At 39.1% G+C, this 26,692-nt stretch overlaps 9 protein-coding genes and 1 pseudogene across 14 annotated transcripts; 4 read left to right on the plus strand and 6 right to left on the minus strand.

The window, feature by feature from the left end:
* Positions 1–2,209: 2,209 nt before the first annotated feature.
* LOC111600702 lies at positions 2,210–4,062 on the plus strand. Its single transcript, XM_023316957.2, has 6 exons — positions 2,210–2,353; positions 3,050–3,195; positions 3,252–3,320; positions 3,389–3,508; positions 3,569–3,725; positions 3,781–4,062. The coding sequence occupies exons 2-6, from the start codon at positions 3,148–3,150 to the stop codon at positions 3,993–3,995; spliced, it is 609 nt and encodes a 202-aa protein (XP_023172725.1). The 5' UTR covers positions 2,210–2,353; positions 3,050–3,147; the 3' UTR covers positions 3,996–4,062.
* A 755-nt stretch (positions 4,063–4,817) lies between these two features.
* On the plus strand, positions 4,818–5,330 carry LOC111600774. Its single transcript, XM_030225082.1, has 3 exons — positions 4,818–4,916; positions 4,981–5,143; positions 5,239–5,330. Exons 1-3 carry the CDS (start codon positions 4,818–4,820, stop codon positions 5,328–5,330), a joined length of 354 nt encoding a protein of 117 aa, XP_030080942.1.
* A 334-nt stretch (positions 5,331–5,664) lies between these two features.
* On the minus strand, positions 5,665–6,358 carry LOC111600773. Its single transcript, XM_023317053.2, has 3 exons — positions 6,260–6,358; positions 6,091–6,186; positions 5,665–6,033 (listed from the first exon to the last, which is right to left on the minus strand). The coding sequence occupies exons 1-3, from the start codon at positions 6,356–6,358 to the stop codon at positions 5,665–5,667; spliced, it is 564 nt and encodes a 187-aa protein (XP_023172821.2).
* A 776-nt stretch (positions 6,359–7,134) lies between these two features.
* LOC111600772 lies at positions 7,135–7,810 on the plus strand. The gene is made up of 3 exons (XM_023317052.2): positions 7,135–7,224; positions 7,283–7,366; positions 7,428–7,810. The coding sequence occupies exons 1-3, from the start codon at positions 7,135–7,137 to the stop codon at positions 7,791–7,793; spliced, it is 540 nt and encodes a 179-aa protein (XP_023172820.2). The 3' UTR covers positions 7,794–7,810.
* On the minus strand, positions 7,808–9,382 carry LOC111600771. The gene is made up of 3 exons (XM_023317049.1): positions 9,296–9,382; positions 8,672–8,844; positions 7,808–8,090 (listed from the first exon to the last, which is right to left on the minus strand). The coding sequence occupies exons 1-3, from the start codon at positions 9,380–9,382 to the stop codon at positions 7,808–7,810; spliced, it is 543 nt and encodes a 180-aa protein (XP_023172817.1).
* A 268-nt stretch (positions 9,383–9,650) lies between these two features.
* On the minus strand, positions 9,651–11,850 carry LOC111600770. The gene is made up of 10 exons (XM_023317048.2): positions 11,746–11,850; positions 11,567–11,683; positions 11,219–11,448; positions 11,050–11,160; positions 10,921–10,992; positions 10,518–10,557; positions 10,344–10,457; positions 10,034–10,248; positions 9,866–9,976; positions 9,651–9,813 (listed from the first exon to the last, which is right to left on the minus strand). The coding sequence occupies exons 1-10, from the start codon at positions 11,848–11,850 to the stop codon at positions 9,651–9,653; spliced, it is 1,278 nt and encodes a 425-aa protein (XP_023172816.2).
* Positions 11,851–12,156: 306 nt separating this feature from the next.
* LOC111600644 (general transcription factor IIH subunit 1) lies at positions 12,157–14,806 on the minus strand. 2 transcript variants are annotated; one of them, XM_023316860.2, is made up of 6 exons: positions 14,667–14,806; positions 14,247–14,495; positions 13,844–14,182; positions 12,826–13,782; positions 12,589–12,764; positions 12,396–12,521 (listed from the first exon to the last, which is right to left on the minus strand). In XM_023316860.2, exons 2-6 carry the CDS (start codon positions 14,398–14,400, stop codon positions 12,396–12,398), a joined length of 1,752 nt encoding a protein of 583 aa, XP_023172628.1. In that variant the 5' UTR covers positions 14,401–14,495; positions 14,667–14,806. The 2 variants fall into 2 exon arrangements, with proteins under 2 accessions (XP_023172629.1, XP_023172628.1); XM_023316861.2 differs by lacking the exon at positions 14,667–14,806 and having other exon boundaries at positions 12,157–12,521; positions 14,247–14,400.
* Positions 14,807–14,847: 41 nt separating this feature from the next.
* On the plus strand, positions 14,848–21,100 carry LOC111600643 (CSC1-like protein 2). 3 transcript variants are annotated; one of them, XR_002751494.2, is made up of 4 exons: positions 16,580–16,697; positions 18,390–19,185; positions 19,248–20,845; positions 20,908–21,100. XR_002751494.2 is itself a non-coding variant. In XM_023316859.2 (3 exons), exons 2-3 carry the CDS (start codon positions 18,452–18,454, stop codon positions 20,788–20,790), a joined length of 2,277 nt encoding a protein of 758 aa, XP_023172627.2. In that variant the 5' UTR covers positions 14,848–14,925; positions 18,390–18,451; the 3' UTR covers positions 20,791–21,100. The 3 variants fall into 3 exon arrangements, 2 of the variants coding, with proteins under 2 accessions (XP_023172627.2, XP_023172626.2); XM_023316859.2 differs by lacking the exon at positions 16,580–16,697 and adding an exon at positions 14,848–14,925 and having other exon boundaries at positions 19,248–21,100; XM_023316858.2 differs by having other exon boundaries at positions 19,248–21,100.
* LOC111600769 lies at positions 15,104–15,642 on the minus strand (annotated as a pseudogene).
* Positions 21,101–22,163: 1,063 nt separating the features above from the next.
* LOC111600720 (cullin-4A) lies at positions 22,164–26,309 on the minus strand. 3 transcript variants are annotated; one of them, XM_023316992.2, is made up of 11 exons: positions 26,068–26,309; positions 25,525–25,979; positions 25,206–25,450; positions 24,690–25,150; positions 24,437–24,623; positions 24,177–24,369; positions 23,962–24,098; positions 23,510–23,899; positions 23,151–23,429; positions 22,937–23,089; positions 22,785–22,880 (listed from the first exon to the last, which is right to left on the minus strand). In XM_023316992.2, the coding sequence occupies exons 2-11, from the start codon at positions 25,853–25,855 to the stop codon at positions 22,785–22,787; spliced, it is 2,472 nt and encodes an 823-aa protein (XP_023172760.1). In that variant the 5' UTR covers positions 25,856–25,979; positions 26,068–26,309. The 3 variants fall into 3 exon arrangements, with proteins under 3 accessions (XP_023172761.1, XP_023172760.1, XP_023172759.1); XM_023316991.2 differs by having other exon boundaries at positions 25,525–25,991; XM_023316993.2 differs by lacking the exon at positions 26,068–26,309 and having other exon boundaries at positions 22,164–22,880; positions 25,525–25,855.
* Positions 26,310–26,692: the final 383 nt, after the last annotated feature.

Consider the following 26,692-nt stretch of genomic DNA (forward strand, 5'->3'; position numbering starts at 1 on the left):
GGATTAATTTCCATGACATTTGCTTGCGGCGGCAGATCATTTGTATATATTTATATTAATAAATATATATTTTTTGTATTCATTTAAATAATAAATTAAATATTTTTATAGAAACTTAATACATATTTTTATTTTTTTTCTTCTATTTTTTATTTATTTCGTATTTTTGAGATTTTTTTTAGGTTTTTATGACCGCCCTAGACTAGACACTAGCGCTCGCTATACGCACCGCACTCGTCGAGAAGCCGCTGATAACTGAATGCTTCGCATCTTAACAAGCTGCAAGTTCTTACCACTTTAAGGGCTCGGCAAAATGGCGCGAAACAATTGCGTTCCACAAGAAAAGCTCTGCGCAAAAGCTGCGTTCCACCAGAGCAACAGAACGATGGCTGCTTCGGCTGCCAAGCAACAGGTGTGCGTGTGTGTGTGTGTAGATGTGTGTGTGTGCGTAGTAAATTTTGTATAATATTTTGAAAGGAAATGCAATTTCTTTTTTGTCTACTGCTAAGCCGCTCATTTGATTTATGTAAATATTTATTAGAGGCACTGTTTGTACAGCATTTTGCTGCCCTGACAAGGACACTGTTTACTTAGGTAAAGCACATATGCAGGCTGGCAAAAAGGATATTAGTTTTTGAGTGGCAGCAGCCATATCGTTCTTTGAAGTAGCGTCGAGCTCTAATCAAATTAAACTCGAGTGCGACGCGTGTCGACATTTATTAAAAATCACAATATGCGCCAGGTGCGCCGAATTGCCGGAAAGCCAACTCAAATTGAAAACGAAGCAAAACAAATGGAAAAAAAGAATCAGTGCCAAACAAAGCTAACCCAAAACACACACTCACCCACACACACGCACTTAGGTATTTAAATAAAAAGCCAACATGGAGCCTACTGATAATAACACAATGACAAAACATTTTTTTGGCCTCCCCCAAAAAACAGCTGAGGGCTGAATGTGTCTGACACATTCGCCAAGCGTCCTTAACAGCTCAACAACAACAACAACGTGAGGCGAAACCTTCTACACAGAAAATAAAAATGCTAATGTCAACTGCCAGTGGAGAGCATTTAAATTCCATTTGAAAAATTCATTGCCAAGAGCAAAGACATGTTCGCCGTAAATGTCCTGCGTGCCTTGTATGCGCACATCCTTATGCATATTAAAGCACTGCCACAGTCGAAGGACATGTCAATTGAATTAAATGCCAAGCATTTTAGCTCTGCTAAACAAGCCATAAAAGTGATTTTCAAGTGTGTGGGAGCGATGCGTCTAAAGAGATTTCACATAGAATCCTAGATTGATTCGCTAAGACAGACAAAAGTTTTTCAATTTAACACAGCAGCAGCAGCAGCATCAGCTGACAGAACTATCAAAGTTAACTGTTTTTTTTTTCGCATTGAGCCAAAGAGTTAAGAGAAATTTCTTGGCAAAGCGTCCAAGAACGTAAATCGCTATTGTTATAAATTGTGATAAGCTAATGATAGACAGCTAAATACCCTAGAATTAAAGCTAATAAAGTGCTAAACTTTTTGTAGACTTCTGCAAGCATCAACAGCTCAGCCGGCTCAGTCCATCTCATGCCACATGACGTATACGTAATTTCAGTTCAACCCAACTCAACTGCTTCAAGTTTTTACTTTTAGGCAATCAATTTTCTTTTTGAGTAAGTATATTTTAATCAGCTTAGCTAGCTAAGTCTGACGCGTACAACATGTCGTATGCTCAACATAACTTTACACATATTTAAAGCTCAAGCACTAAATCTTAAAAGCAACCGCAACTTCAAATATTTGAAGTCTTTAAGTCGATAAAATGTCATCAGCTCTCGTCTTAGCGGTTAAGCCGAATGTCGAGCATGTGACAGTAAAACCAAAGTTAGATGAATACGCAGACCATGATGCTGCTGACAAAGTTATAGCTGAACAATGGGCTAACTGAGCCAGCAGACAAGCGGGTGGCTTCACAGCAGCAGCGACAACAACAACAATGGCAAGGAGAAGAAGAAGAAGATGAATATTATTATGCGTGCTGCTCAACCATGCATGAACTAACTTTTTCTGAAGGCTGCCGCTGCACTGATAAACGAAATTGAGTTGTTCAAAAAAATTTAGAAACAATGCTTATTATTTGGGAAATATAAAATACTAGATATATATATCAAATAAAACACAAAAATATTTTACAATAATAAACTGAAATCTGTCATGAAATAACTTTTCAGTATTAGTCAAATATTTCAAAATGAAAACTTGAGTAAATTTATAAAAAAAAACTTCTAAATTATAAATCTAACAGTTTTGGCATAAATGAAACGCACTTGAGGCCGAGGCATTTTAAGGAGTTGCATAAGTATGCGGTTTGTTTAAGGAGTAGTTCGATTTTAGTGGTTTTTTCTTAGAAGTTTTTCTGTTTTATTCATGAATATCTTATATAATCATTATCAGTTATTATAGAGTTATTATAGTGCCAAAGTTTTTGTAATCTTGTTCTGCTGCTCCTTCGAGGCCGCCTTTATCTTCTCATTAAAAGCGTTCGTTCATATCCTTCTGCAGTATCGAGCACAAGACGTCACACTAATCTAAAGCTGAATCTGTAATCTGTACAGAAATATACAGAATATAATGCACGAATATAATATCTCAATCCAATATTTCTCCAAGCCAACATTCATTTATGGCATTTCCCTCAGCAAAAACAATTTTATTTACAAAAAGCTGACTTCATTTAGCCCCACTTAAAGACACCAGAAAATTTCGTGAAACCCTTGAAAATGATTCAATCTAAATCAGAGTATTTAGTGAGTATTAGCTGCCATTTGGCTGCTGGTATTTCCCCTAAACTACAGTTTAGCCGCCGGTCACGCGCTGTGCCCGCTTGGCTAGGTGAAAGTAATTCCCATATCAGTCGACGCACTCGACCCATCAGTTGGTCAGCATTTTGTTATTCGATGTGTCACCTTCAATGGACGCATTGAACCACGTTGGCCTACGTTCTGTTTTTATTTTTAATGTGTTTTTTTTTTCATGGCGTTATGACGATTACAAGCTCATTAAAATACAATATCCGAATGACTATATAAAGCCTCGACGGGTTGGCTCACAAATTTTACTCTTTTGCCACACGTCCGTGAAAAGTTACGCAAAATGCAGACGAGCAAAATTGAAATATACGCGGCCGTTGCATTGTTAATGGTAAGTAAATACCCTTTAATGCTGGACCCCTCGTCTAATAATTTATTCATGCGCAGCTGCTGGCGATGCTGTGTCCCGCCCAGGCCGCCTACAATTGTTCGGCGCCACCGAGCTTCAACAATTTCGTAAGTACATTATGAATGCCTGAATAATGAATATGATTGCTAAATGTTTTTTTTCTTTTTTTTTTCAGGACGTAAACTCGTGCTGCCGGACGCCGGAAATCAATTTGGGCAACGTGCCACAGAAATGTCAACAGCACGTGAATCAGCTGAAGTCGGCCAATCCAAAATATCCAGCCTTTGCGCATCTGGTAAGCTAAAATAATAATATAAATTAGATTCACTCTCACGATTGTCCCGCCTCCGTTCAGTGCTATCCGGAGTGCGTTTATAGGGAGACAGGCGCCCTGATCAACGGTCGTCTGCAAATGGACAAGGTGCGCGAGTATTTGCAGGACCATGTGCATCGACGTGATCGCGAGGTGGTGCCACACATCGTGCGCTCCTTCGATACATGCCGCAAAAACAGTGCGTATACGTAATATTTGTTTAGTATTCATTTGCCGACTAATGTTTTGCTTAGTTCATGGTCATTTGAAGTCCGCCAACCTGGAGGGCTATAAAGTATTGCCCCAGGGCTGTTCGCCCTATGCTGCCATGCTATATAGCTGCGTCAATGCGGAAACCTTCCTCAATTGCCCCGCCAAGCTGTGGAAGTCAGACGAGCAATGCCTTGTGGCCAAGCAATTTGCCCAGCAATGCAATCCGCTGCCCCATGTGCCACTGCCCAAGAGCTGAGCAGCCTTAAAATATTTTGAAATATCTATTGGCTAAATATAAATAATAAAAAAAATGCTTACTTTAATCTAATTGGAATATTATTTTTTAATCGAATATTATTTTACTTATTTTTGTATTTTATAAATTTTTTTCTATATTGTTTATATTTCCTCTTTCGTTCATTAAATTTTTTTATATATTTTAAATGTAAATATTTTAAATACTTTATTTCATTTTATCTTATATTTTTATACATATTTTTTTCTATCATATATATATTTTTTTTTATATATTTTATTATATTAAAATATAATTTTTTATATTTATTTATATTTTTTTGTGCTTTTTTAAATTTAAATACTTATATTTTCGATACATATTTTTTTTATATATTTTATATATTTTAAATATGTATAATGAATGTTTTTATTTTTATTTTTATTTTGAATATTTAATATATTTACTCTAGTTGAAATACTTAAATATTAAATATTATTTATTTAATATAAATCTTTTATAAATATTTTCCTCTTTACCCTATTTAAAAATCCCATTACAAATACTTATAGCACAGAGTTATGTATGTAATCAAAAATGATTATAAATACTCTAAAAATAAATCAATAAAAAATAGTTTTTAATACATACGATACATATTAGATATAATATATCTATATTTATTTCATAATCTCGATGTTGTGATCGACTTTCATGGCTATTTAATGAGCCATGTCAAGCCGCATCTGGCTAATTATCTTTGGCATGGCTCATTCAAGGTTCAGTTGCCAAAGAGTTCAGTTCGATCATTGATCTGTGTTTGTGTTTTTTTTTCAGTTTATCATGAATCAGTCCGCTGTGTTGATAATTAGCTGCCTGCTGCTGTGGAACAATGTTCGAGCTGCTTTCAAGGACTTCATTGTGGAGCCAGGAGATGAGCAGGTGAGCAGGGGCAGCCATCCGCTAATAACTAGTAATAGATAACTGTGAATTTTTGTGAGAACAGCTTGAGACTAACACTGATTTAAGCCTGGGCTGTGCCGCCGAGGAGTCGGAGCAATTAATATCCTATCAGGATGTGGAGCAGGATGGCGTTATAGACACACAGCTGCTACTCACGGCGCTCATGCAGCATGCTCAACGCCTAGGCATGAGTCTGGACCAATTGGGTGGGCACAAAGTTCAATTTCTATATGATTTCAACTTATACATATATTTGTGCGTATGAAACTAACAGCAGCTCAAGCTCAAACAATTGATGCAGATGCCTTACTGGAAGCTGATAATGGCTGCGGTGCAGCCGAGTCGCTTAGCCAACGTGAGCAGCCCAGCTGGTACGATGTGTTCTTCAGCTAAGTGTCAAGAGCTGCTCGAAGTTGATCCCCAATTAAGGATCATATAGAAAGAAACTCTATAACAAACATAATTGTATTTTATTGTAATAAAGTTTATAAACAAAAAAATTATCTGTTGGAAATAATTAAATTTTATATATAATAGTTATAATATATTTAAAATAGTTAGGTTAAAATTGATATCATGTGAAGCTCAGCCCAGTAGAATTGAACTTTATTAAAGTTTCTGACTATGGATAAAGATATTGAGTAAGATATTGATAGACTTAGCAAATTTCTTGTTTATATAATACTAGTTTATAGGCATAATTGACATATTCCACATGAGTCCACTCTCAAGTTCTTGCACTACAAACTCTTCCACTTAAATCGCACTTGCAATTCAGTTTATATTCGCGCGCCTCCTCGCACGCCTTGCCGCCTTTCCAGCTGCTCGTGGGACAGTTGACGAAAGCGATTTCGACGGCGCACGTTCTCAGATAGAGAGGCAATAGGCTACACTTGTAATTGCCAAAGAAACGGCGCTTGTGAAACTTTTCCCACTGCTCTTTGTTGGCCGAGCAGTTCAGCAGAGCCGTCACAGAAATGTCCACAAAGTCCGGATTAGCGCTCATTAGCTGCTCTGTCATCTTACGTGCATTATCCGCATTCATCTGATTGCCAATCAGCACGTGGCTGGCATTGAAGATGCAGTCCACTAGACACTACAAATTTGAGAGTGAGACAAAGATATTGATATGATTGGGGCAACCTCTACTTACGGGTATCAAGCTGCTTTGGCTATTGTTCAGAAAGTGGCCACAACTTTGACGATAGGGCTCAAAATTAACGTCGGGTATGGCGCAGCAGCTGCCACTCTACAGACATATATATATATATATATCAATTTAAATATATATCCAATGAATATCCTTTTTTTGGACTACTCACATTCACATCCAAGCGTTTGCTGCAGTCACTCACTGAACTACAGCCCCACCTTAGGTTAGCTAACATCCAAGTTATTGAAGCCAGCCAGTGGGTTAGCATTGCGTTTGCTTTAAGCCAGGGCAGTCAGAAGTTGGAGCTATATATATACACGATTAAATGGAATCAGAAAATTAATGAAGCGCTCATATTTAAATTGCTTAAATTAATATGTTTACAAATTTTTAATTGACTTCTGCCTTAAATACCTAGAATCACTTTGTCAACTTCATTGTTAATTTAACATGAACTTTAATTTGTGACTGCAACTCATGCGCATATTTGTAATTTTTTAAATACCTTTTAGAAAAGTTTTCCCCAACTTCAATTCAATTTTAGCACTTACTTTAACATGCACGTTATCGTGGACTTTTACTTTTTCATTCTGTTTCTAAGGCTTATCTAAAGCTTACATAGCTTTAGCTGTGCTTCCGCTTTATTGTTAACATTATTTGATTTGTCATGTAGTGTATTCACATTGTAAACATTTACAATGAACATGTTAATTCTACATCTATTTAAAATCTATATGAATTATTTAATTTGAATATATTTAACCTGAAGTTAACTTTTTACTTTTACTCTGCTATCATGCAAGCTCTATAGTTATTGTTAAATAATTGGGTAATCATGAATATTTCATTGAAAGCCGTAAAACAATAAAAATTTAACTCTATTAACAGACCTAAAATATCAATCGTTATGTATCTTTGATCAGAACAAGCAGCAGCGCTTGTCAAGTTGCACATGCAGCTACAGCACGCAAGCGCATTATATACATAATAGGCTATATATCCAAATCAGTCCAGTCTAGTCAGTTACTAGAGAGAGCTTTCAGCATGTGTTCGCCTTGGATATTCTTGATATTGTTTCTACTTCCAGCTGCCGTTAGCGCAGCCAAGTGCAAAGCAGCTCCCAAATCTGTGCAGGTAAACAAATTAGCTCAACGCCTGTTATCGATTAATTAGCTGTTATCGATATTTGCAGAACGTTCAAATATGCTGTCCGTTACCCTTGCCCAATTGGGGCGCCTACAACAGCGAGTGCGGTCACTCGGGCGTGCAACCTAGCGTAAGTTTAGGAAACTCTATATAAATCCCTGCTATATATATTCATTATCTTATGCATTTAGTGTCGTCTGGCTTGCATATTTAATGCCACAAAGGCGCTGCAGGGTCGACAGCTCAATTTGACCCATGTGCGTCCGATGTTGGAGCGCGCCTTCACTAATCCCGACATCATCGATGCCTATGCCAACAATTTTGCCAGTTGCGCCTCGTTGGTGCACAGCAAATACCAGGAGCTGACACAGATCAGTAAACAGAGTGATGCCTGCGATCGACACGCCCTCTTTTACAGCCTTTGCGCCTATTCGCGACTGATGAGACGCTGCCCAGCCATAATCTGGCAGCGCGCCAACAAACAGTGCCAAGAGGCGAGAGCGTATATGAAAACCTGTGCCTGGCCAGCACTCAAGATGTTCATGAAAAGCACATAGAATAAAGCTAAATGCTACAGCAAAGCAGTTTTATTGCCTATGTAGTCAACTAGGGGGCGCGTGATCAAATCCAATACGCTGCGTGTACACTTGGTCGAGTAGTTTTGGCAATTGTCGCTTTTGCCATGTCGCTCCGCTTCGTAGTAGGCCTTGGGCAACGCCTCGTACTTCGAGCTGCTGGGACTGAACATCACTTGCATCAAGCTGCCCAGAACGCCATTTAGCTCACTTATTGGGCCGCTATTCACCTCGCAAATGAGCCGTAGTAGGCAGTCTTCGCCGCTGCCAAATCCATGCCTAATGGGAATAGAAAAAGCGATATAGTTCACTATGTGTACGTGTGCGTATGTGTGTGAAGTAGAAATCCACAATATCAAAAGTCATCTTATTGCAATTACCCTGCAATTGCTTTCAGCAAGCACAAGCACACATACATGTATGTGCATGTATGTGTGCGCGCGCGCTCTAGTCTACAAAAAGTTATTTATATGAATCGTATCAACACTTTAATACGCTTTCCCAATATAATCAGACAACAAAAAACAAATGTTAATATGAGCGTAACAAACTGCTCATATAACTTACAATACTCTACTCTTAAAGAGCAAAAACAAAGGGAAATTTGCTCCCTATTTATATACATACGCACATTCGAGAGAGCAGTGAGAGCACTGAGAGCATGCAAAAAAATAACTGAGAGAGAGGCCATCTCGCTCGATCACACTGAGTCATAAGGGCTGTTAGTTCCAATTGCTCATTGGGAGTTAGAGTGAGAAATCTGAAGTAAGCTTGGGATTTTTTGTACTACAAAGGTTTTTCTTCGACATATGCGTTGTCCGTTTACTCTAAATGTAACGGTAACTTCAAACTCTACGTACTGTTCGAATCGTCGACTGAGTATATTGTAGAACTTGGTACGTGAAAGCAACGATTGCTCCTGTAAACGGCGTGCCAGTGAATCCTCAAAGAAGTCCTTGTAGTCATCATCGGGCGGCGGCTTAGGCTTGCGCTTCGGCTTGGTTTTGTGCTTATGTTTGCGCTTGGGTGGCTTCGGTCTTTGGCGCTTGGGTGGCCTTAGCTTGGGCGGCTTGGGGTGGGGCTTATGATCCCCATAGTCGTTATACTCGTAATCAAAGTCATCCATTGGATAAATATGTGAATCCGTATGAGTGCCATTGCCACGACGCTAAAATACATTAATCAATTTATATAGAATTAAATATATAAACATTAATATTTTCTAGTATAATATAAAATAAATATAATTCAAAACTACTTACAAATATGGGAGGTCGTTTATGCCAAGTCCGTGGCAGCCTGTAGCTGGCCTCAAAGTTATAGGAGACAAACACATGACGCGTTGGCAGATCAATTGGTATAGCAATAGATATAAAGAGCTGACAAAAGAAAATACTACTTATATAAATAAGATAATTTATTGTATATGAATTTGTTGAGATATATTTATAGTATAATTTAAGTTGTTTTAGGTAAGGACATACCGCTATATCGCCACCTGTATTCCATACAAGAGCAGCCCGCACGCTGTGCGCCAGGCCTATGGCCAAGAGCAGATTTATCCAGTCCATGTTGGGCTTAGAAGTTGATAACTCCGACGCTTCTAAGAAACAACTGAAAATCAAAATATTTTGGCAAACGCAAAGTCAGAAAACTGTGTCGACTGATGTGCCAATTGGCAGCAGCAGCAGCCGCAGCAGCAGCAGCTGGAATAGTTTTCTGGAAGTGAAAGTTGTTAATTGAAATAGAACTAAATTTTAAATCAGGTCATACAAGAAAGTTGCTTCCGATTAAATTTATATTATATAAAATAAATATAACAATTTATTTATCTTTCAACTATATTTCTATGCGCTGGAGCATCTGCTCGAAAGGCTCCGATATCAGACCCAACAAACTGTGTCCACAGCCTTGCTCATAGTGTTGACACTGATTATGCCAGCCATCAAGTTCCGCCTGATAGAAATGCAGTGGCAGCTGCTCCGGCTCCGAGGTGCTGGGACTGCAAGATGGATAGCTGATAAAGTTGATCCAGAGATTGCGTTGTTGCTCACCTGAAGAGTACATGCATTAGACTGCCCAGCACGCCGTTCAGCTCGCCCAGCTCAGCGGCATTGATTTCGCAAATTAAGCGCAGCAAACAGGACTCGCCAGCAAAGCCGCTTCTAATGGCAAACATCGTCAGCGGTTGCATATATCATTAATATAACACCCCCAAATACCTCTTAAATTTATCCATTAGTATATGATAAATATTGCTGCGTGTGAGCAAGGCGCGCCTCTCGCGCTGGGGCATGACAGTTGTTTGTTGTTCCTCTGAGCCGCTGCCCTCCACATTCTGCTCCTGCTCCTGCTCCCCTGAGTCATTGTCTGCGTGCTGCAACTTTGTTGCCTTGCGTGATAGCTCCACCTCCTCGGATTCGATGGGACCATTTTGCTGAGCGAACAATAAACAATTCGATAAGATAGCATTGTTGTTGCTCGAGAAGATGCTAATTGACCTTTTAAATGCGTGCTAACTGTTGGACTTACAAATAAGGTTGGCAGACTCCAGTTGTAGGGCGAGTTATAGTTTGCCTCGAAGTTATAAGAAACAAACACATTGCGATGCGGCAGCTCCAGCGGCACAGCCAATGCGGCGAACACCTGTTGAGAAGAAGCACAATCTCAGAGAGTGTCGTCGAGCCCAAAGCAAAGACAACCTACGCCATGCGTGCTGGAGGGCACGAAAGCCAAGTAGGCATCGCTGCCATGTGAATAGAAAATCACGCACAGGGCCAAAAGACAGCACAGACTACGAACTAAGCCCATTTCGATTGATCAGTCACAGCTTCAGCTAAGAACTGAGCTCAGCTTGGTCTCTATGCCCTAGTCGCAGCAGCAGACAATGCGTTTGCTCTACAGAAATATCTCGTTAACTCACAGCGCAAACAGTGAGACAGGCAAGTGAATGAGTGAGCGAGAGGCAATATGTTTCAAGTACATTAGCTTATGTACTCCACTTTATTTTCTTCTTCTTCTATGTACAAGATCTTGTATTAGTCGCTCCACGGGCACCGAAATCAAATCCAATACATTGTGTGGACAGTCGCCGTCATAGATCGCGCACTGCTGCTGCAGTCCATCGAACTCGGCTTGATAGTAGGCAGTGGGTAGCTGTTCATCCCTGGAGCTGCTGGGACTGCAAGGCAATTTAGAGTTTATCTGGAGTGCCTTGTGAAACTCATTTCTCATTTACCTGAAAATAACATGCACAATGTTGCCCAGCAGTCCATTGATCTCGCCCAGCGTTGAGGCATTCGTCTCGCATATCAAACGCAGCAGGCAGGCCTGCGCGGGATAGCCAGATCTGAAGACGATTTTAGATGAGTACTATGACTAAGCTGTTTGTTAACAGTGGCTCCCACCTGTCTAACTTATCACTGATCATGGCATAGAAGGTTTTTCGCGTCAGCATTGGCAAATTGCGTCTTTCTCGCTGCTTTGTTGGCGTCTCTGACGTCTCCTTCTCCGGTGGAATATTCGTCATCTCCGGTTGCGTACTATTAGCACTCACTGTGCAGTTCTTACAGTCTCTACTTTCCCTTGCATTGTGTGTGGGATATGTGAGATAGCCGTCCTCAAAATCTTGGCCCATCTGTAGAGGCCAATTTGAATATTAAAATAAACCAAAAGACTTAGGAAACAAACTGAACAAAGCATATGAATCTCAAAACAGAAGAAAAGACTTACGAAACAAACTTGAGCATACTAACCAAAATCGGAGGAAACTTGTAAACATGCTCCGGTTGATAGTAATTAAACTCGTAATTATACGACAGAAAAACATTGCGATGCGGCAAACTAATTGGTATAGCTATAGCCATAAAAAGCTGCAAATGAACACGATATTAGCTATAACACGGAAGAGGCTTCATAACAGCTAACAAGTTACACCATATTCCGAATTTGTGGGATAAAGCAGCGCTGCGTGATTGATGGAAATGCAACAGCTGCTTAGCAGGCACAGCCCAAGACCTAAGTTGAACAAGCTCTGCATCTTAATATAACTCAATTTTAATTTTAGAACAATCGCAGGGCTGGATTGTTCTTGAAAGCACGACTCATACTGAACTGGCGTCCATTGTATTCACAGTCAAGCAAGAAGCTTGCCGTTGAAATTTATCAAGCAGTTGTTAATTAGAATAAAACTTATCAGTTCTTTTATATGCTATGCGTAACACTGGAAGTGGGTCAGGGGGAATTGGTTAAATGCAGTTGGAACTTTACACGTTAATTGAAGAGATGCGCGCCCGAAACAGACAAATTCACAAATGTATTAACTAAATAAATCCAGTTAAACAGTTGAAGAATCGACAATATGATGTTGTATAAATTTATAAGCACCACATCATGGACACGTTACAAACAGTGGTTATATATCTTAATTAATATTTTTATACGTAATTAATATATATATATATATTTGTATTTGAATGCGTTGCGCGCTGCTAAACGAACGTCTAATGAGTACTGATCTCTAGTTGTTGTTTTTTATATGATTGGCTGTTGCTGCTGCTGCTGCAGTAGATGATGCTGCATTTGTTATCTGTTGTTACGCAGCTTGCGCTCCTTCCATGTTGCATACTTGGAGTTGGCAGTGCGCAGCAGCATGTTCATATGCTGTGTGAGTGATGATCGCAGCGGCGAGAGCTCGTGCATGGCACGATTCTAAAACATAGAATATATTATAAATAATTATGAACTGAAAGTCCTTGTTAAAAGTTAATTTACTCACCTCGAAAGGCACTAGTTTGGCCATTTTAAAACGCTGTAGAGTTTCATGCATGCGCTGCAGCTTAGTTTCCAACTCTTCTGTGGTGGGCGGAAAGCAATTCCAAAAGTGTTTCAACAGTTCCAAAAGCGACAAATACAAATGCCGCAAATCGCGTTGGAAGTCGCGCGGCACCAGCTCTAATGGTGGAAATATACAAGTTTTTAGTAACAATTAATTATTGTTATACAGCACACTTACGTCCAGCCGACTGCTCCTGAAAGCCACGCATAAGCGAGCCACCGGGGCTGAGTTCACCTAAAGCATTGACAGCCGCTTTAGAGCATATGACATTGCGCTGTGCACTGCGATCCAGCCAGGATTCGGAATTGCGCACAAGCTTATACTGTACATCATCCAGATTGAGTGAATCATTATGATTTTCGTACATGTTATTCTGCAGGGGACCGTTTAGGTAGCGTTCCACTTTGGACAGTTCGAATTGTTTGCTTTTATTGGTCGATTGAAGCGCATCGTCATCATGATCAATTAGTGGATCACCCAAATCTTCGTAGTGTATCTTTTCAATGAGTCGTTGCTTCTTGGTTTGCGGTGCATCAATATTAGTGCCGGTCGCACTGTCGGTGGCCGCATGCTTGGCTCCCTTACCATTGAGGCCATTCGTGTATGTTGATTGTCCTAGTGGACCATTGGCCATGTTTGCGCCATTGGGGATGGTGGCCGGAGTTCCATTGACATTGGCGCACGTTTTCAATACCATTATGGAATGCTGATTGAAACGCTTGATCATGTTCTGATGGACGATATTGCCACTGTTGACCACATTGCGATCGCCAGCAACGCTTCCAAAGCCTTCCTCCAGCGGCACATCTTCAAACTTTTTCAAATCTAATAGCGGATCACCTGCACCCTGCTGCACAGCTGCTTTCAGCGCTTGATCATCGATTTTGCCGCACTCAGTAAATATGTCCTTGGTCCCAGCGGTAAGACGATCTCGATGAAAATAATGCGATTGAAAAAATTTCGTCCAGAATTCCGATTCGGGCATTTTGGCGGGTACATTCTCCATATGCTTGCGCTTGACGGCGGGATATGTTTTAAAAATGCAGTGTATGACATCAGAGGTAAGATTGTATTTAAGGCCATTGCAACCGTCCGTCTGTGGCTTAATGTCAGCCAAGAAAGCGCCCGAGACACCTGTGAACCAGCAGCCAGATTAATCAATGCATATATATAATATACAGATTTATATACTTACCGATTTCCTGGCTCTTAGCCATTTTCTTCAGAGCATGATCTTTGGCGTGCGTTGCCCAGAACTCATCGCTGGTAAGTACTTTGGTAATGACCAAATCCTTGTAGAGCTGCAGCAAATTAGGATTCTCTACTAAGATGCGATTCTTGTCCTCTAAGTCTTTGTCAACTTTACGCTTAAAATTGGGCAACAGCTGCTGCAGCAGCTCTTTAACTTTATCACGATCGGCAAGCATGGCAGGCTGGCCCTGACGGTTAACAAAATGGAACGTCGATGTGTTGCCATCGTGCAGCACCACTTGTAGCTGCACCTTTGGCTTGCCATCGGGCGAGATCTTCTGTGCTGTATGGTATGTAAACATACAAGTTAATGTCGTGCTAAGAACTTGATGTTAACACGCACTCACTTTTGATATCAGCATAGCGATGGGAAACGGTAACAGTGTCCCGGTGCTCCGCCATCCATGCCAAGCGCTCGTTCATAACATAGAGTGTGCCGTCTCCCTTCTTGTAACGCACCTCGCCCATTTGCAGCAGCACATCTTCGCTGCTGGTGGTCATTGTTGTCGTCTGTGTCTACGTCTGCAGCCGGCGGCAACGCTTCAACAATATCCCCAATGGCAGCTCACATCAATTTCGCAAATGCCAGCCCACGCCTGCAATATGCAGAAAAAGAAAAAAACACGCATTTTCATCGTATCGCATCACAAATTTCATCTACACAGATCCCTGTGTCTGGCAGACACACGCAGAATCATTGTGCGCAACGTGGAATAGCCAAATAGCACAATACTTCGCTATTTTCACGAGATTACTAAAAAACGCACCTCGCAGCAAAATGCAATTGCCCAACAACGTTTGTGGTTCGTGATTGAGCAAAAATTAAATGTTCTCTGAACTAGTTTTTTTTTGATAATTCAACACTACGGCAACTCTAATTTGCAGTTATGTGCCGGCGCCAAAAATGATTCTCAAAATAGAACAAAAACAGTACGATAACAAAGGTCATATAATTTTTGTCAACTGTTAACTTAAATACTACGATTTAACAAAATTGTGAATGTGATTTCATTTCAAATAAGTATGGTATGTACTTAAATAAATTCTCCAATTTATATACATACATATGTATGGCTGCATATTTGCCAACTGTTAATGAACGTTTGTATGTATATATGTATGTCGGAATGCTGTGCATGTTCCTTTGAATATATGTAAGTGTGCGTATGTGCCATTTACCGTTGGTCCGCTCAACAGTTACCCTTTAGAATCTTTTGTATTTTTGTTTTTTGATTTCGACGTCAGACTCCCAGGTGAGACGCTCTTCATAAAATTTAATAACAATTTGCGGACATTTTACGTTGGCTAGCTTAGCAGGTACCAGATCGATGTAATTTGAATTTTTCCAAGACATTAAAAACATAAGCTTTCCAGAAGAATTAGTGGCTCCCAGTATTTTCGAAGCAGCCAAGCCACGTTCAAAACCAAAAATCTCTTGATCGTGCGGTATAGTTAGTCCGTTGCGGTCTCCAGTGGCACTAGTAGTAGTAGTTGTCTTTTCATTCGCCGTTAATCTCCTCTTCTTAACCTTAAGCTTGTTCTCCGATTTTTCAAAAGCAGCTATAAATTCGGGACAAGAGAGATTTTCAACTGGCTCCCAAGTATTTTCACTACGTGGGTATCCCTGCCATTTAAGAAAGTATTGAGTAACTCCATTTATAATACGTTTGCCTTCTATACGTTCAACCACGTAATCAGACATGATTGCTTTTTGTGTACTTTTAATAATAATGTATTCTTATTATATGCCTTCCCGCAAATTATGCTTGAAAAGTTCGAACACGAGATGGTTCACAACGCCAATAAAGCTTTTGGGCTGATGTGGCAATACTACTTCTGCAATATGGCAACGCAACGAAAAATTTGCAGCACTTTTAAATAGTGCGAAATGTATATTAAAATATAATTTTTAGTCTAAATAATGTATGACCATTTTTTATGTTATGCTTGCCCTTAACGTTGGGATTGATATGTTAAATTAAGGGTATTGGATTTCATAAAATAAATAAATACAATTTTCTACACAGTTTGCTGTTGAAGCGTTTTTGATCCCTCTTTGTGCAGCTGTGTGCTTAAGTTGCTTACGAAAAGTTCTAAGCAAAGAGACTTTTATCTCACAAACCAATTTGCATGCTTGGCTCACTAATTGTTCCTCTACCATCACTTTGAATGTATGTTAAGTAAAATATATTTTTAACGAATATTTTTTATTTATGCTCGTTTTAGCTTGGAATAGTCTTTGTTAATTTTATTTTTTTATAATATAAAATATATCTATGCATTGCAATTAAAAAAAATAGTTTCAGTTAATTGAAATCGTTTAAATCCAATCTAATTGAAATCGTTTAAATCCAACGTCGATTTTATTATACGATATTTCTGCATGAATTTTTAGTCGATAGTTCACAGATTTGATATGCTCTTGTCTAAAAAGTTACTCACTTGGCACTGTATGACTTTATTTATTTCTAAAATATAAATACTACACATTGTTTCCGCCAATGAGAATAATTGCTTGTATTTGAAAAAACTGCATCTCGTTGAAATCCGTCTAACAGGTGTTCAAGTATGGATCAATATTTTTCACTTTTCAGCAACGCGCCAACAGTAACGCAGTTTTAATCATTTAACAGTAACCGTTCGAGCAAAAAATAGGTGTTGCTGCTAACAATATGGTAGCGAACTGTTAGTTAACAGACAGACGAGCCAGAGAGCGTAACGCAGAAACAAACAAATATATTATTAAATGCAATAAATAACTGGCAATCAACACATAAAAATCAAAAATAGCTGTCAAGGTACGCAATATCGCGCAGTGTAGACGTGGCAATTATTATTGTGTAAAAAATAAATCCGAAACCAATTGAGACCAACAACAAAATTGGCAAATAATATATTAGTGTGAAATCTGCTAGTTAAACTAAGGCGTAACACATAATTAAAGTAAATGTGTTTCTACATTTCGAAATGCCAATTGCTGCTGTAGTGAAAAATTCAATTTGTAATGTGCGATGATTCATAGTTAAAAGAAAAAATACATAAAGAAATGGAAAGGTGGCAGTGACGCGATTGCACGCCAACCACCTCTTTACCTTTACCTTTGCCCCATTACCTCTCAACCCCCGTTAGTCAACACTAACAATAATAAGCAGCAAAAGACAAGTTCCAAAAACGAAGATAAATTAAATCTACGCAATTATTTATTGTACATTGATAAGCCATGTCAATGCGTATATGTATGTGTGTGTGAGTGTTATTTGCATTTGGCTTAACAAACAACAAAAGAAAGCGATTATTGCAACCATATAAAGCACATGTGTGTGTGTGTTTGTAAATACATATACGCATTTTACAAATAGATTCATGTCATCATGCTCTGTGTGACAAGTGGCAATACTTATCTTATATTACCATTTATTTTATATTTGAGATAAGTACAAGTAAATGTCTTTGCTTTCTAAAAGTTGTACGACAAACGTCTATGTACATACGTATGCACATGTGATATGAATATGTTGAATATATGAAGCGTGGTTTATTGCCTTTTCTTGAGGGCTTTTTCTAACAATTAACGCCTACAAACTAACTTTAATAAGCATATGAGTAGCTTGATAACGGCATCTGTGATTGTGTCTGTGAAATTTGCAGGCGTTACACGCGTGGACTTTGTTTCGTTTGAAAGCGACCCAATAAGATAAATCCCAATTAGAACAGTTCCATGTATTTCAAGCAATTGCTGTGTCCCGCATAAAAATCAAATTCATTCATAATAGTTTTTATTTGTTGTTAAATGCTAGTGAATGATGAAGCCAATTAATGGGGATTTTAGAGAAAATGGGATAGAGAAGAATGTATTTATAAAACAAATAAATATATTGAATAGCATTATAAAAATATCTTAATTAATGAATTAAAATTATTGGAAAGTATTGTATAAAGTATTATAGAAATTTTAAGTTTTTAAGCTTAAAAATATTCTATGCGTATTTTTAAAGTTTTTTTCTGGTTTTATTAAACCCATAATCAGATCTATTACAAATATTTTTCCTCTATTATTAATTATTTTTAAAGATTTAAGATATTTTAAAATATTAAATATATTGAATAAAATTCCTCACTAAAAAAATATAGGGCAGAAAAAATATTAAAAATAATCTGATTGAAAAAAATTGTTGAAAAAGTGTACAACTAATTTGTTTTTTAAGCTTATTTAACTTAGATTTAAATTTTGATATTGAAATTCGCACGTCTTATTTAATGACAAATTCGTAATACCCATTCAATTGTTAAAGTGGAATTAAAGTAATCAGAAATCGAGGATGTCTGTTGTTACTGTGTTTTTGTACCCAGCCGGTTTCTTATCTCAGCTTTGTTTTTTTTTTTTTTTTCAATATCACACGTTTCGGCTTTGGCTGAGGTGTTAGCAATGAAAGAGCCCATGTTTGTTCTCTAATATACGAATGCTTTTATGTTTTAACTTACCATTGCAGTAATTCACCTGCTCTTGGCGACTTAACTCACTGAATTGTGATCAGAGAGGCAGCTGGCGAAAATGGATATTACGGTGCATGATAATGGCTACCAGAACAGCACCTATTGCCAGTCGGGGAATCGCACCACGCTTTTCATTAGCGCCTACAATGGCATACCGGAGACTTTGATATTGAACACGATCTTCTGGGTGCTCCTCATTCTGTTGTTCACGACGCTGCGGCATCAGGCGAGCGACTATCGCCTGGCTTTGGTCAATGCCAATGGCACTAAGAAACGGTGGACGGAAATATTTTATTCACGTGCCGCGAGCGTTGTAGAGCCGCAGCCGAGCACCTCCAATCCAACGCCCAGGCCCAGTGCAACGTCACAGCAGAGCGACTCGACGCCTCTTTCGCCCATCCAAACGGAACCGGGTCTCTTTAATTGGATTCGTGTGACTTTTAAGCTGCGCAAGGAAACAATTTTGCTGCACTCCGGACCGGATGCAGTTCATTATTTGTCCTTTCAGCAGCACATGATGGCTGTCATGGCCGTGGTCACTGTCATTTCATTAGCTATTATATTGCCGATTAACTTTTTGAATGGGCCCCAGGATGAGTTGTACGATGTGAATGCATTTGGACGCACCACAATGGCCAATCTGCAACCGGATTCGCCCTGGCTGTGGGTGCACACTATCATAACCATTCTATATATACCGCTAGTGGTGCTTATCATGCGCCGCTCCTCAGGACGGAATGCCTTCAAAAAGGCTGCCACGCGTACCATCATGATATCCAATATATCGAACAGGTTACACTAGCTGCTATACATTTGCTTTAAAACATTTTTCATTTAGATGTTTTTGCTTTTAGTGATCGGAACAAGACGGTTATACGCAACTATATGCAGGAACTGTTTCCCGATGTGACCATCGAGAGCGTCAGCATTGCCTACAACATTTCACGTCTGTTTGTGCGGAATGCGGAGTTTGAGAGGGCACATGAAGCGCGTGTTTATTGCGAACATCATCGGGACCGGGACACGTTGATGGCCAAGCCAGAAATGTGCTCGTGCAAGAAGGAGAACGCCTTTGAGTATTATCAACGGGAAGAGCGTAAACTCTCTGGTGACGTTGCACGTTTGCGTGCCTCAACATTGAATGAGCCATTGGATATTGCGTTCTTGACCGTATCGACGGTGCAGGAGGCACAGAATATTGTAAATCATTTCACGCCCGGCACATATAGGCAATGGCACATCGTGTTCGCCCCGTCACCGGATGATATCTTCTGGGAGAATCTGAATGTGAACAAGAGCCATTGGTATTTGAAATTCGTCTGTGTTAACGTTGTGCTCTTTATTGTCTTGTTCTTCCTAACAACGCCGGCCATGGTGGTCAACCTGCTAAATAGTCGTCCGTGGGTCTTGGATACGGAGAGCAAAATCTCACCACTTGTGTCTGAGTTTTTGCCCACATTGATGCTGTGGACGCTGTCGGCACTGATGCCCGTTATTGTCTCCATATCGGATAAATGGATGGGTCACTATACGCGATCCAAGCAAAACTATTCGATAATGTGCAAATGCTTTGGCTACCTGCTGCTGATGATTCTGATCTTGCCCTCATTGGGCTTGACGTCGGCTCAGGCTCTATTGGAATGGGGCCTGACGAACGACACGGGACGCTGGCAGTGCATCTTCTTGCCGGACCGAGGCTCATTCTATGTCAATTATATTATAACCGCTGCCTTTATTGGTACCTCATTGGAGCTGTTGCGTTTCCCGGAGCTTATTGTCTACATTTGGGCATTATTGAAAGCAACCTCAAAAGCGGAGACGCCCTATATACGTAAATCAATATTGATCGAGTTCCCGTTTGGCACACACTACGCCTGGACAACGCTCGTCTTTACCATATCGATAGTGTACAGCATATTTTGCCCATTGATCATGCCATTTGCCATGATCTATATATGTCTAAAGCATATGGTGGATCGGTATAATCTGTACTTTGCCTATGGACCATCCAATATGATATCACGGAAAGGAGGCAAAATTCATTCCACAGCGGTGACCATGACCAAGTTTTCGGTCCTCATATTGGTTTTGGTTATGGCCATGATATGCTATTTCCGCGGCGATGACGGCATGGCTAGATTTCTGATACTCATCATAACGCTAGCTATAACCGTAACCCTGTTCATCTTTATGTCGCCGATCAAACGTTGTGCGGCCACGCGTCGTCCAAGTATTGTGGAAATCGCCGGTCCCGCACCCGCCTACATACCTGATGTGCTCCGAACTAGCACGCAGATCAGTACCAGGCCCTCGGTAGTCGGTTTTCCTGGATATGGCTCGGACAACGTCTCTGACTACGATAGCTCCCAGTACAGTGTCAATAGCGTAGAGGCGTAAAGCGATGCTAGTTTCTTTTACTTTTTTCTTGGCTGAAACGAGACTCGCTCGACAAGTAATTAAAATGTTGACATATTTTTGTATAAGGATTTTATAAGCCGTTGATAACTTTTTCAGAAATATATGGACTTTGCTTGCAAAAATCGAAAATGATCAGAAAATGTGATAGAAATTAGCCTAGCCTCGTGATTTGCGTCTGAGTTCGGTTGAAAACGCGTTTTCAAAACACGTGCCCCGCTGAGCCCTTCTATTAAAATTATTTTATTTTTTTTTGTATATAAGCATACACATATAACTAATATATACACATATATACCTTGTATACCCTGGTATAATTAAATATATTTGTATTTTCTAATTTTAAATTGTAAATATTACGTATTGTAATGCATATTGATCAAAAGGCATATATTTAATAACTAAACTAAAAGTCCCCTCTGCAATATTTTTCTGTATTTTTAGCGATAGCTGTGAAAGACCACAAAACAGTGCATTATACACACACATATATTATATATATATAAAATAATTTTGATCAATATAAAGGAGGATAACGTTTTTTATAAACAGATCCAAAATTGCGTGTATTTTAGTTTATTTTTTATTTAAGTATTCGTTTTAATATTATTAGTCCGCAATTTGTATTTATTATATTGTTATTCCAAGGAGAATTATTATCATTATTAATATTAATATAATATATAATAATATACCAATAAAATATTTTCCTTTGTATCTGCTTTTTTCTAATCTTTAAGTTAATTACAAGTGTCTAAAGAAAGAGTATGAACTAGATAAGATATGAATGTTTATACTCATGACTGTTTTATGAATTGCTTCGAGTCGAGTATCAAATTCTGATAATTTTTGGAATATTTCATTGTTAAATGTGAATCAACACCTGTATGTCGCGCCGTATTGGTTTATGGAAGGTATATCAAACCCGAGATATTCACAAAAAGCTGTCGATAAAAATTCTATAACTATATCCTGAATGAGCCAAAGTGCATCTTGAAATCATTTACCAATCTGATAATCATTCAGAGTCTCTAATAACAAACATATTCCAATCTATATATTGGAATCCCATTAATATTTTTTAATTGAAAACTCGACTTCTGATCGAAGGTTAAATAGTTGCATGACGTAATCCATTGTTGCCCGTAAAGCACCTCGTAGAACCGGACATTTCAATTTCAGTTAAGTTTTAGGAAACATTCATAAAAGTCCAAGGCGCAGCAATAAAAGTTCATTAGGTATATAAGTATACAAGTATTTTTTTGTTTATTTATCGAAAAAATCATAAATAAAAACGATCTAATTTACGCGTATCTGTTTTACATACAGATGCAGAATTACGTGTACAAGTTTCATTATTTATTTAAGTATTCTATTAATATTAGCCTGCAAATGTTTCTTCTATTGTTATTCGAAGGGAAATTACTTTCAGCATCGAAAATAATCAAATTTAAGAAATCCAATTAACAAAGATACAATTTTCCTCTTCTCTTCTTTTCGTTTCTTTTATCGGAAGTTTTGCAATGCTTTCAATTTCTCTCTTTCAACATATTGCTGTAAGCAGTTTCTCTTGACAAACTTGATATATGTGCACATATATCACTCTCAGTGAGGAGAGACAAATGTTTGCAACAATTTTTGCTGTTAGTTTTTGTAAATGAAACGCCTAATTTATTAGATGATACAGTAGTAACTTACAAAGGGGAAACGGATTGCAGCAACTACACTAGCCACCACAAACGAAACTTTCGTGTGGGCACAGCGTGTGTAAACAACTACAACTACAATATGTAATTGATATTTGTTCAATACGCTCGCCGCACGCAGATACCAAATGATTTTTTTCGCTGGACTCGTTTAGTATTCGAAAGTATGGTTTGGATAAAAAAAATAGAGAGAAAGCTACAATCTTTATGTGTGTGTTTATGTGTGTGTGTAGTTGTGTTAGTTGGCCAAAAAAGTGATCCTTCGCGCATTTATGCCACATAGTTATATTGATTTTGATTATCCTTGTCCCGCTCCATATAATCACGATCAATCAGCGACTCAATGCGCTTTTTCAGATCAGCAGGCTAAAAAGATGATTACAATTAGCTAACTATTCCGGTAGCTTAAATAGTATACGCACCTTAACGGGAAATGTTAGCTGGTTGAACAACTCGGTGATGAGCAAATTGTGACTCAGTGTTTTACGCATTTTCATAATGCGCACAATAGCCGCATCAATCTGATACTGACGATCCTGAAAAACGCGCTCTTCTGTCGCCTTTTGCTCCTCGTTCTGAGATAGTTTATAGTTAGTGCTATATTGATCTATAAACTTATATAACTATTTTGCTTACCGTTTCTTTCATTTGAATTTGATTAATCTTGATGCGGAACAATTTGTTAACGAACTCATTATTAAAATCAAATTGATCTCGATCCTCAATGTCGCGGCCTTTCGGCGTTTTGGTAATGACACGCGCGCGTCCACATGCCAGCGATTGCAGAGTACGTCGCAGTTCACCATCCTCAATGCTGGTAGCAGCCAAGATCTCCTCGTAGCTGAGCACAGGTTTATCGTTAAACAACAGTAGAACCAGCGCTTGAAACAGCGAAACCATCAACTCCTTGGAACCCTGTGTTGAAATACAAGATTAATATAAGTATATACATTTATGCAAATCTAAAATATTGTTAATGTAAATGTTTCATCTACCGCATCGAATTGTGCACGCAATACGCAATTGCCCAGTGTTGGCTGCCATTGGAGTTTTCGCCCGCTGTGCTTCTCCAGATAGAACTTGTTGAAAATCTGCTGGGGATTGATAAATTGTGGGGGCATTGTGACCTCAGTAGGCGCATACGTTGGCCAATAGCCCATGGTTAGGATGCTGACAGTTAAGTCCAGGTTGGTTACATCACGATCATTGCTAAGCGTATGACCACGAAAAGCCAAATTAACATCACGACTTAATTCCATGTCCTTGAACATGCCCTCCAGCTTCGATGTAAATCCGCCGCCGCATTCCTGTTTTAATTTCGACAACATGCTCTTCTCGGAATCAACTGAGGCTGATTTGCCCACAAGCAAGCGTTTGGCCAAATCCTGAAAAAATCATATTTTTATACTTCACTTCATATATTTCTTATATGTTTAATATATTTAACCTTTTTGTAAAATGCTTCAAAGACGTCCTTGCCGTGTATAAAACGAAACAGGACCATTATCTTGTCCAATGTCTTTTCCAGCTCCTCATCGGTGGTGCCCTTGTTGCCAGAGCGCAATTTCATATCCACATATTTCGCTACAAATAAAGACAAATAAATCATGTTACGACATTGACTGGCTATTTATATATATAACAGAGACAAAGAAAATATACCAATAAGCTCTGCGGGCTTGTTGGCGCGCTGATTGATGAAGAATTCGAAGGCCTCACGCAACGAATTCGTAAATTTCTCATTATGCTCAAAGCAATTGCGCACAATAACATCCATTTTATCCTTAAAATCCAGCAGATCCTGCACCATACTCTTATCCTTCTCAGGATCAATGACAATGGTGCGTCCTTTTTTCTGCAATATATAAGAAAGTATGGAATAAATAAATTCACAAAATATATATATGCCTGATTGGCTATACCTTGATATAACCATTAAAATTGCCGCATAACTCGGAAGTGCCGTTTTTGACTCGACTAAGCAGTCCATACAAAAGGGTTAGATCGTTCAGTCTGTTGTCCTCTAGCAGGGAGTCAAGGCCCTTTTGCAGAATTGTTGTTAAGTGTTCAGCAAGCAGTTCCTTTTCCACATTGTATATTAAAGGATGTCTGCAAGCAGATAGCAAATTTAATGAATTGAATTCATAAATGTATATTGTGTTTTTTAAGGCATACTTTGTGCTGGAGTCCAGGTAGTGCAACAGACGCTCATTTTCCTCAGCCAGACGTTTGCTCACATGCTGTAAGTACTCGGGCACCTCCAATTCCTGCATCTTTCGTTGACTCTCAGCCTTGTACAGTTGATTGGTCGCATCCAGGAACTTTTCCTCAAACGCACTGCTATATATCTGCAGATCACACAGCATACGCACTAAACTTTTGAGCAATCCACGGTCCACCGTTGATCCCTGGCGTTCCTTTTCGATCAGCGCCAGTAAGCCATCAACGGTGCGTTTCTGTACGACACTATTCTGGGCAAAGTGTATGCGAAAGAGGTCCAGCCCCATGTCCCATATAGAGTGTATGGACGAATTTTGTAGCACATAGGTCCGATCCATGTATAAAAATATGCTACGTATCATGATCATTTGCTGACAAAACGATAACCACCAATTGTTGATCTTCTCAAGCAAAACCTGAAAAGAGTATGTATTTAATATAATTGCCAACGCTTTTGCTTGTATCGCTTACCAGTTTGTCCATGCTGCCACCAGTGAGCTCTTTAAGTTTGATATTTCGTTTGACGTGCTGCTCGGTTAGCTCCATGAGTTTCACATATAGCTGGGCATCCATTTTATGACTACACATATTTACAACGGCCTGGTAGAGCTCCTCCAGTGAATATTTGATGGGCTTTGATAATTGAATAGCGATAACGGCCTCCTCTAGTTTCACATAAGTGTCCTCTGAATAGTTATCCGGCAGTGTGGGTTTAGCTATGAAGAATATATTAATGTAAGTTAATCGTAATCGTTTATCGCATATCGCTGTTCCCTGACTAAAGGCTTACCCTTAAAGTTCTTAATAACTATCTTTTTGACATCACCCGGCTTGGTGTTGTGTATGGCGCCCATGCGATTTAGCAGATTTGAGGTAGTTGATGCCGAACGTATATCGCTGCCATGATGCGAGCCCAATTTCGAAAAATTTGGCAGCCGTTCGCCGTTTGTGGACGCTGCTGAATTCATATTTTGGGCGGCGAAGGCACTCCGGCCAAGGTTGCTGGCTGTCGTAATTGCGTTGCTGCTGCCGTTGTCCCCCTTTTTCAGGCAGGAGGCAATATTCTCGGTGTCGTGCAGTTCAGTCGTATCCATGAGCTTGTATTTCTTTGCTGCACTCATTGCTTGGAATGAGTGTGCGGTGCCCAATACGCTGGAGCTAGATGTGCTCACGGCGCTGGCGTTGGCGATGACAATTGCTGATGGCTACTGCTGACCTGACACTCGCCTCCAATTAGCTGTCGTCCTAAAGATTATACTGGCCAAAATGATTAATTTCTGTGGACAAGCCAAAAAAAAAAAAAAAAGTTGCACTCGTATTGGCATAAATTTACCCCGTGCTAGTGCTAAACAAATCCGACGATATCGATAAAAAATGCCTTTCGCTAGTTTTGCACACTTCTCAGTGTCGCCATTAGCAATATACTAATGGTTTTGGTAAAAGGCACTTTCTTTATTGAATTCCAAGTGGCTTATTGTGACCGGGCACTAAAAGTACAACGGGCAAAGATAATGATTACAATTTACGCGTTAATTCTTTATTTGCACTGCACAGCTCAATTTATGCATTGGAGATTAGTGACAGTAATCGATAATATATCTACATACCGCCACAAATCTATACCGCACACGACGATAGCTTCAATATCGATACTTTTAAGATGCAATACAAGCCGTATGACCGTTCGACCATGCCTGATTTGCATGACGAGTAAGCTCATTCATACCCGTTTACCCGGCCACCATTTACCGTTCCATTCAAACAGATTTATTTTTTTTTTTTGGTAAAAACACAACCTTATATGTATGTATGTATATATGTAATAAGCGTTGAGTTCTTCTTTTATTTGTCTTAAATATATATCAAATATGTTTTATAGTGTAATATTAAGGTTTTTGCTAAAATAAATACTGAAACGTGTATACAAAATGTAAAGGGTGGCGTGTACATTAAAAAAA

This window comes from Drosophila hydei, unplaced genomic scaffold (assembly GCF_003285905.1).
Source record: "Drosophila hydei strain 15085-1641.00,03,60 unplaced genomic scaffold, DhydRS2 tig00008122-arrow-pilon, whole genome shotgun sequence".
In the NCBI taxonomy this organism is placed as follows: domain Eukaryota; kingdom Metazoa; phylum Arthropoda; class Insecta; order Diptera; family Drosophilidae; genus Drosophila; species Drosophila hydei.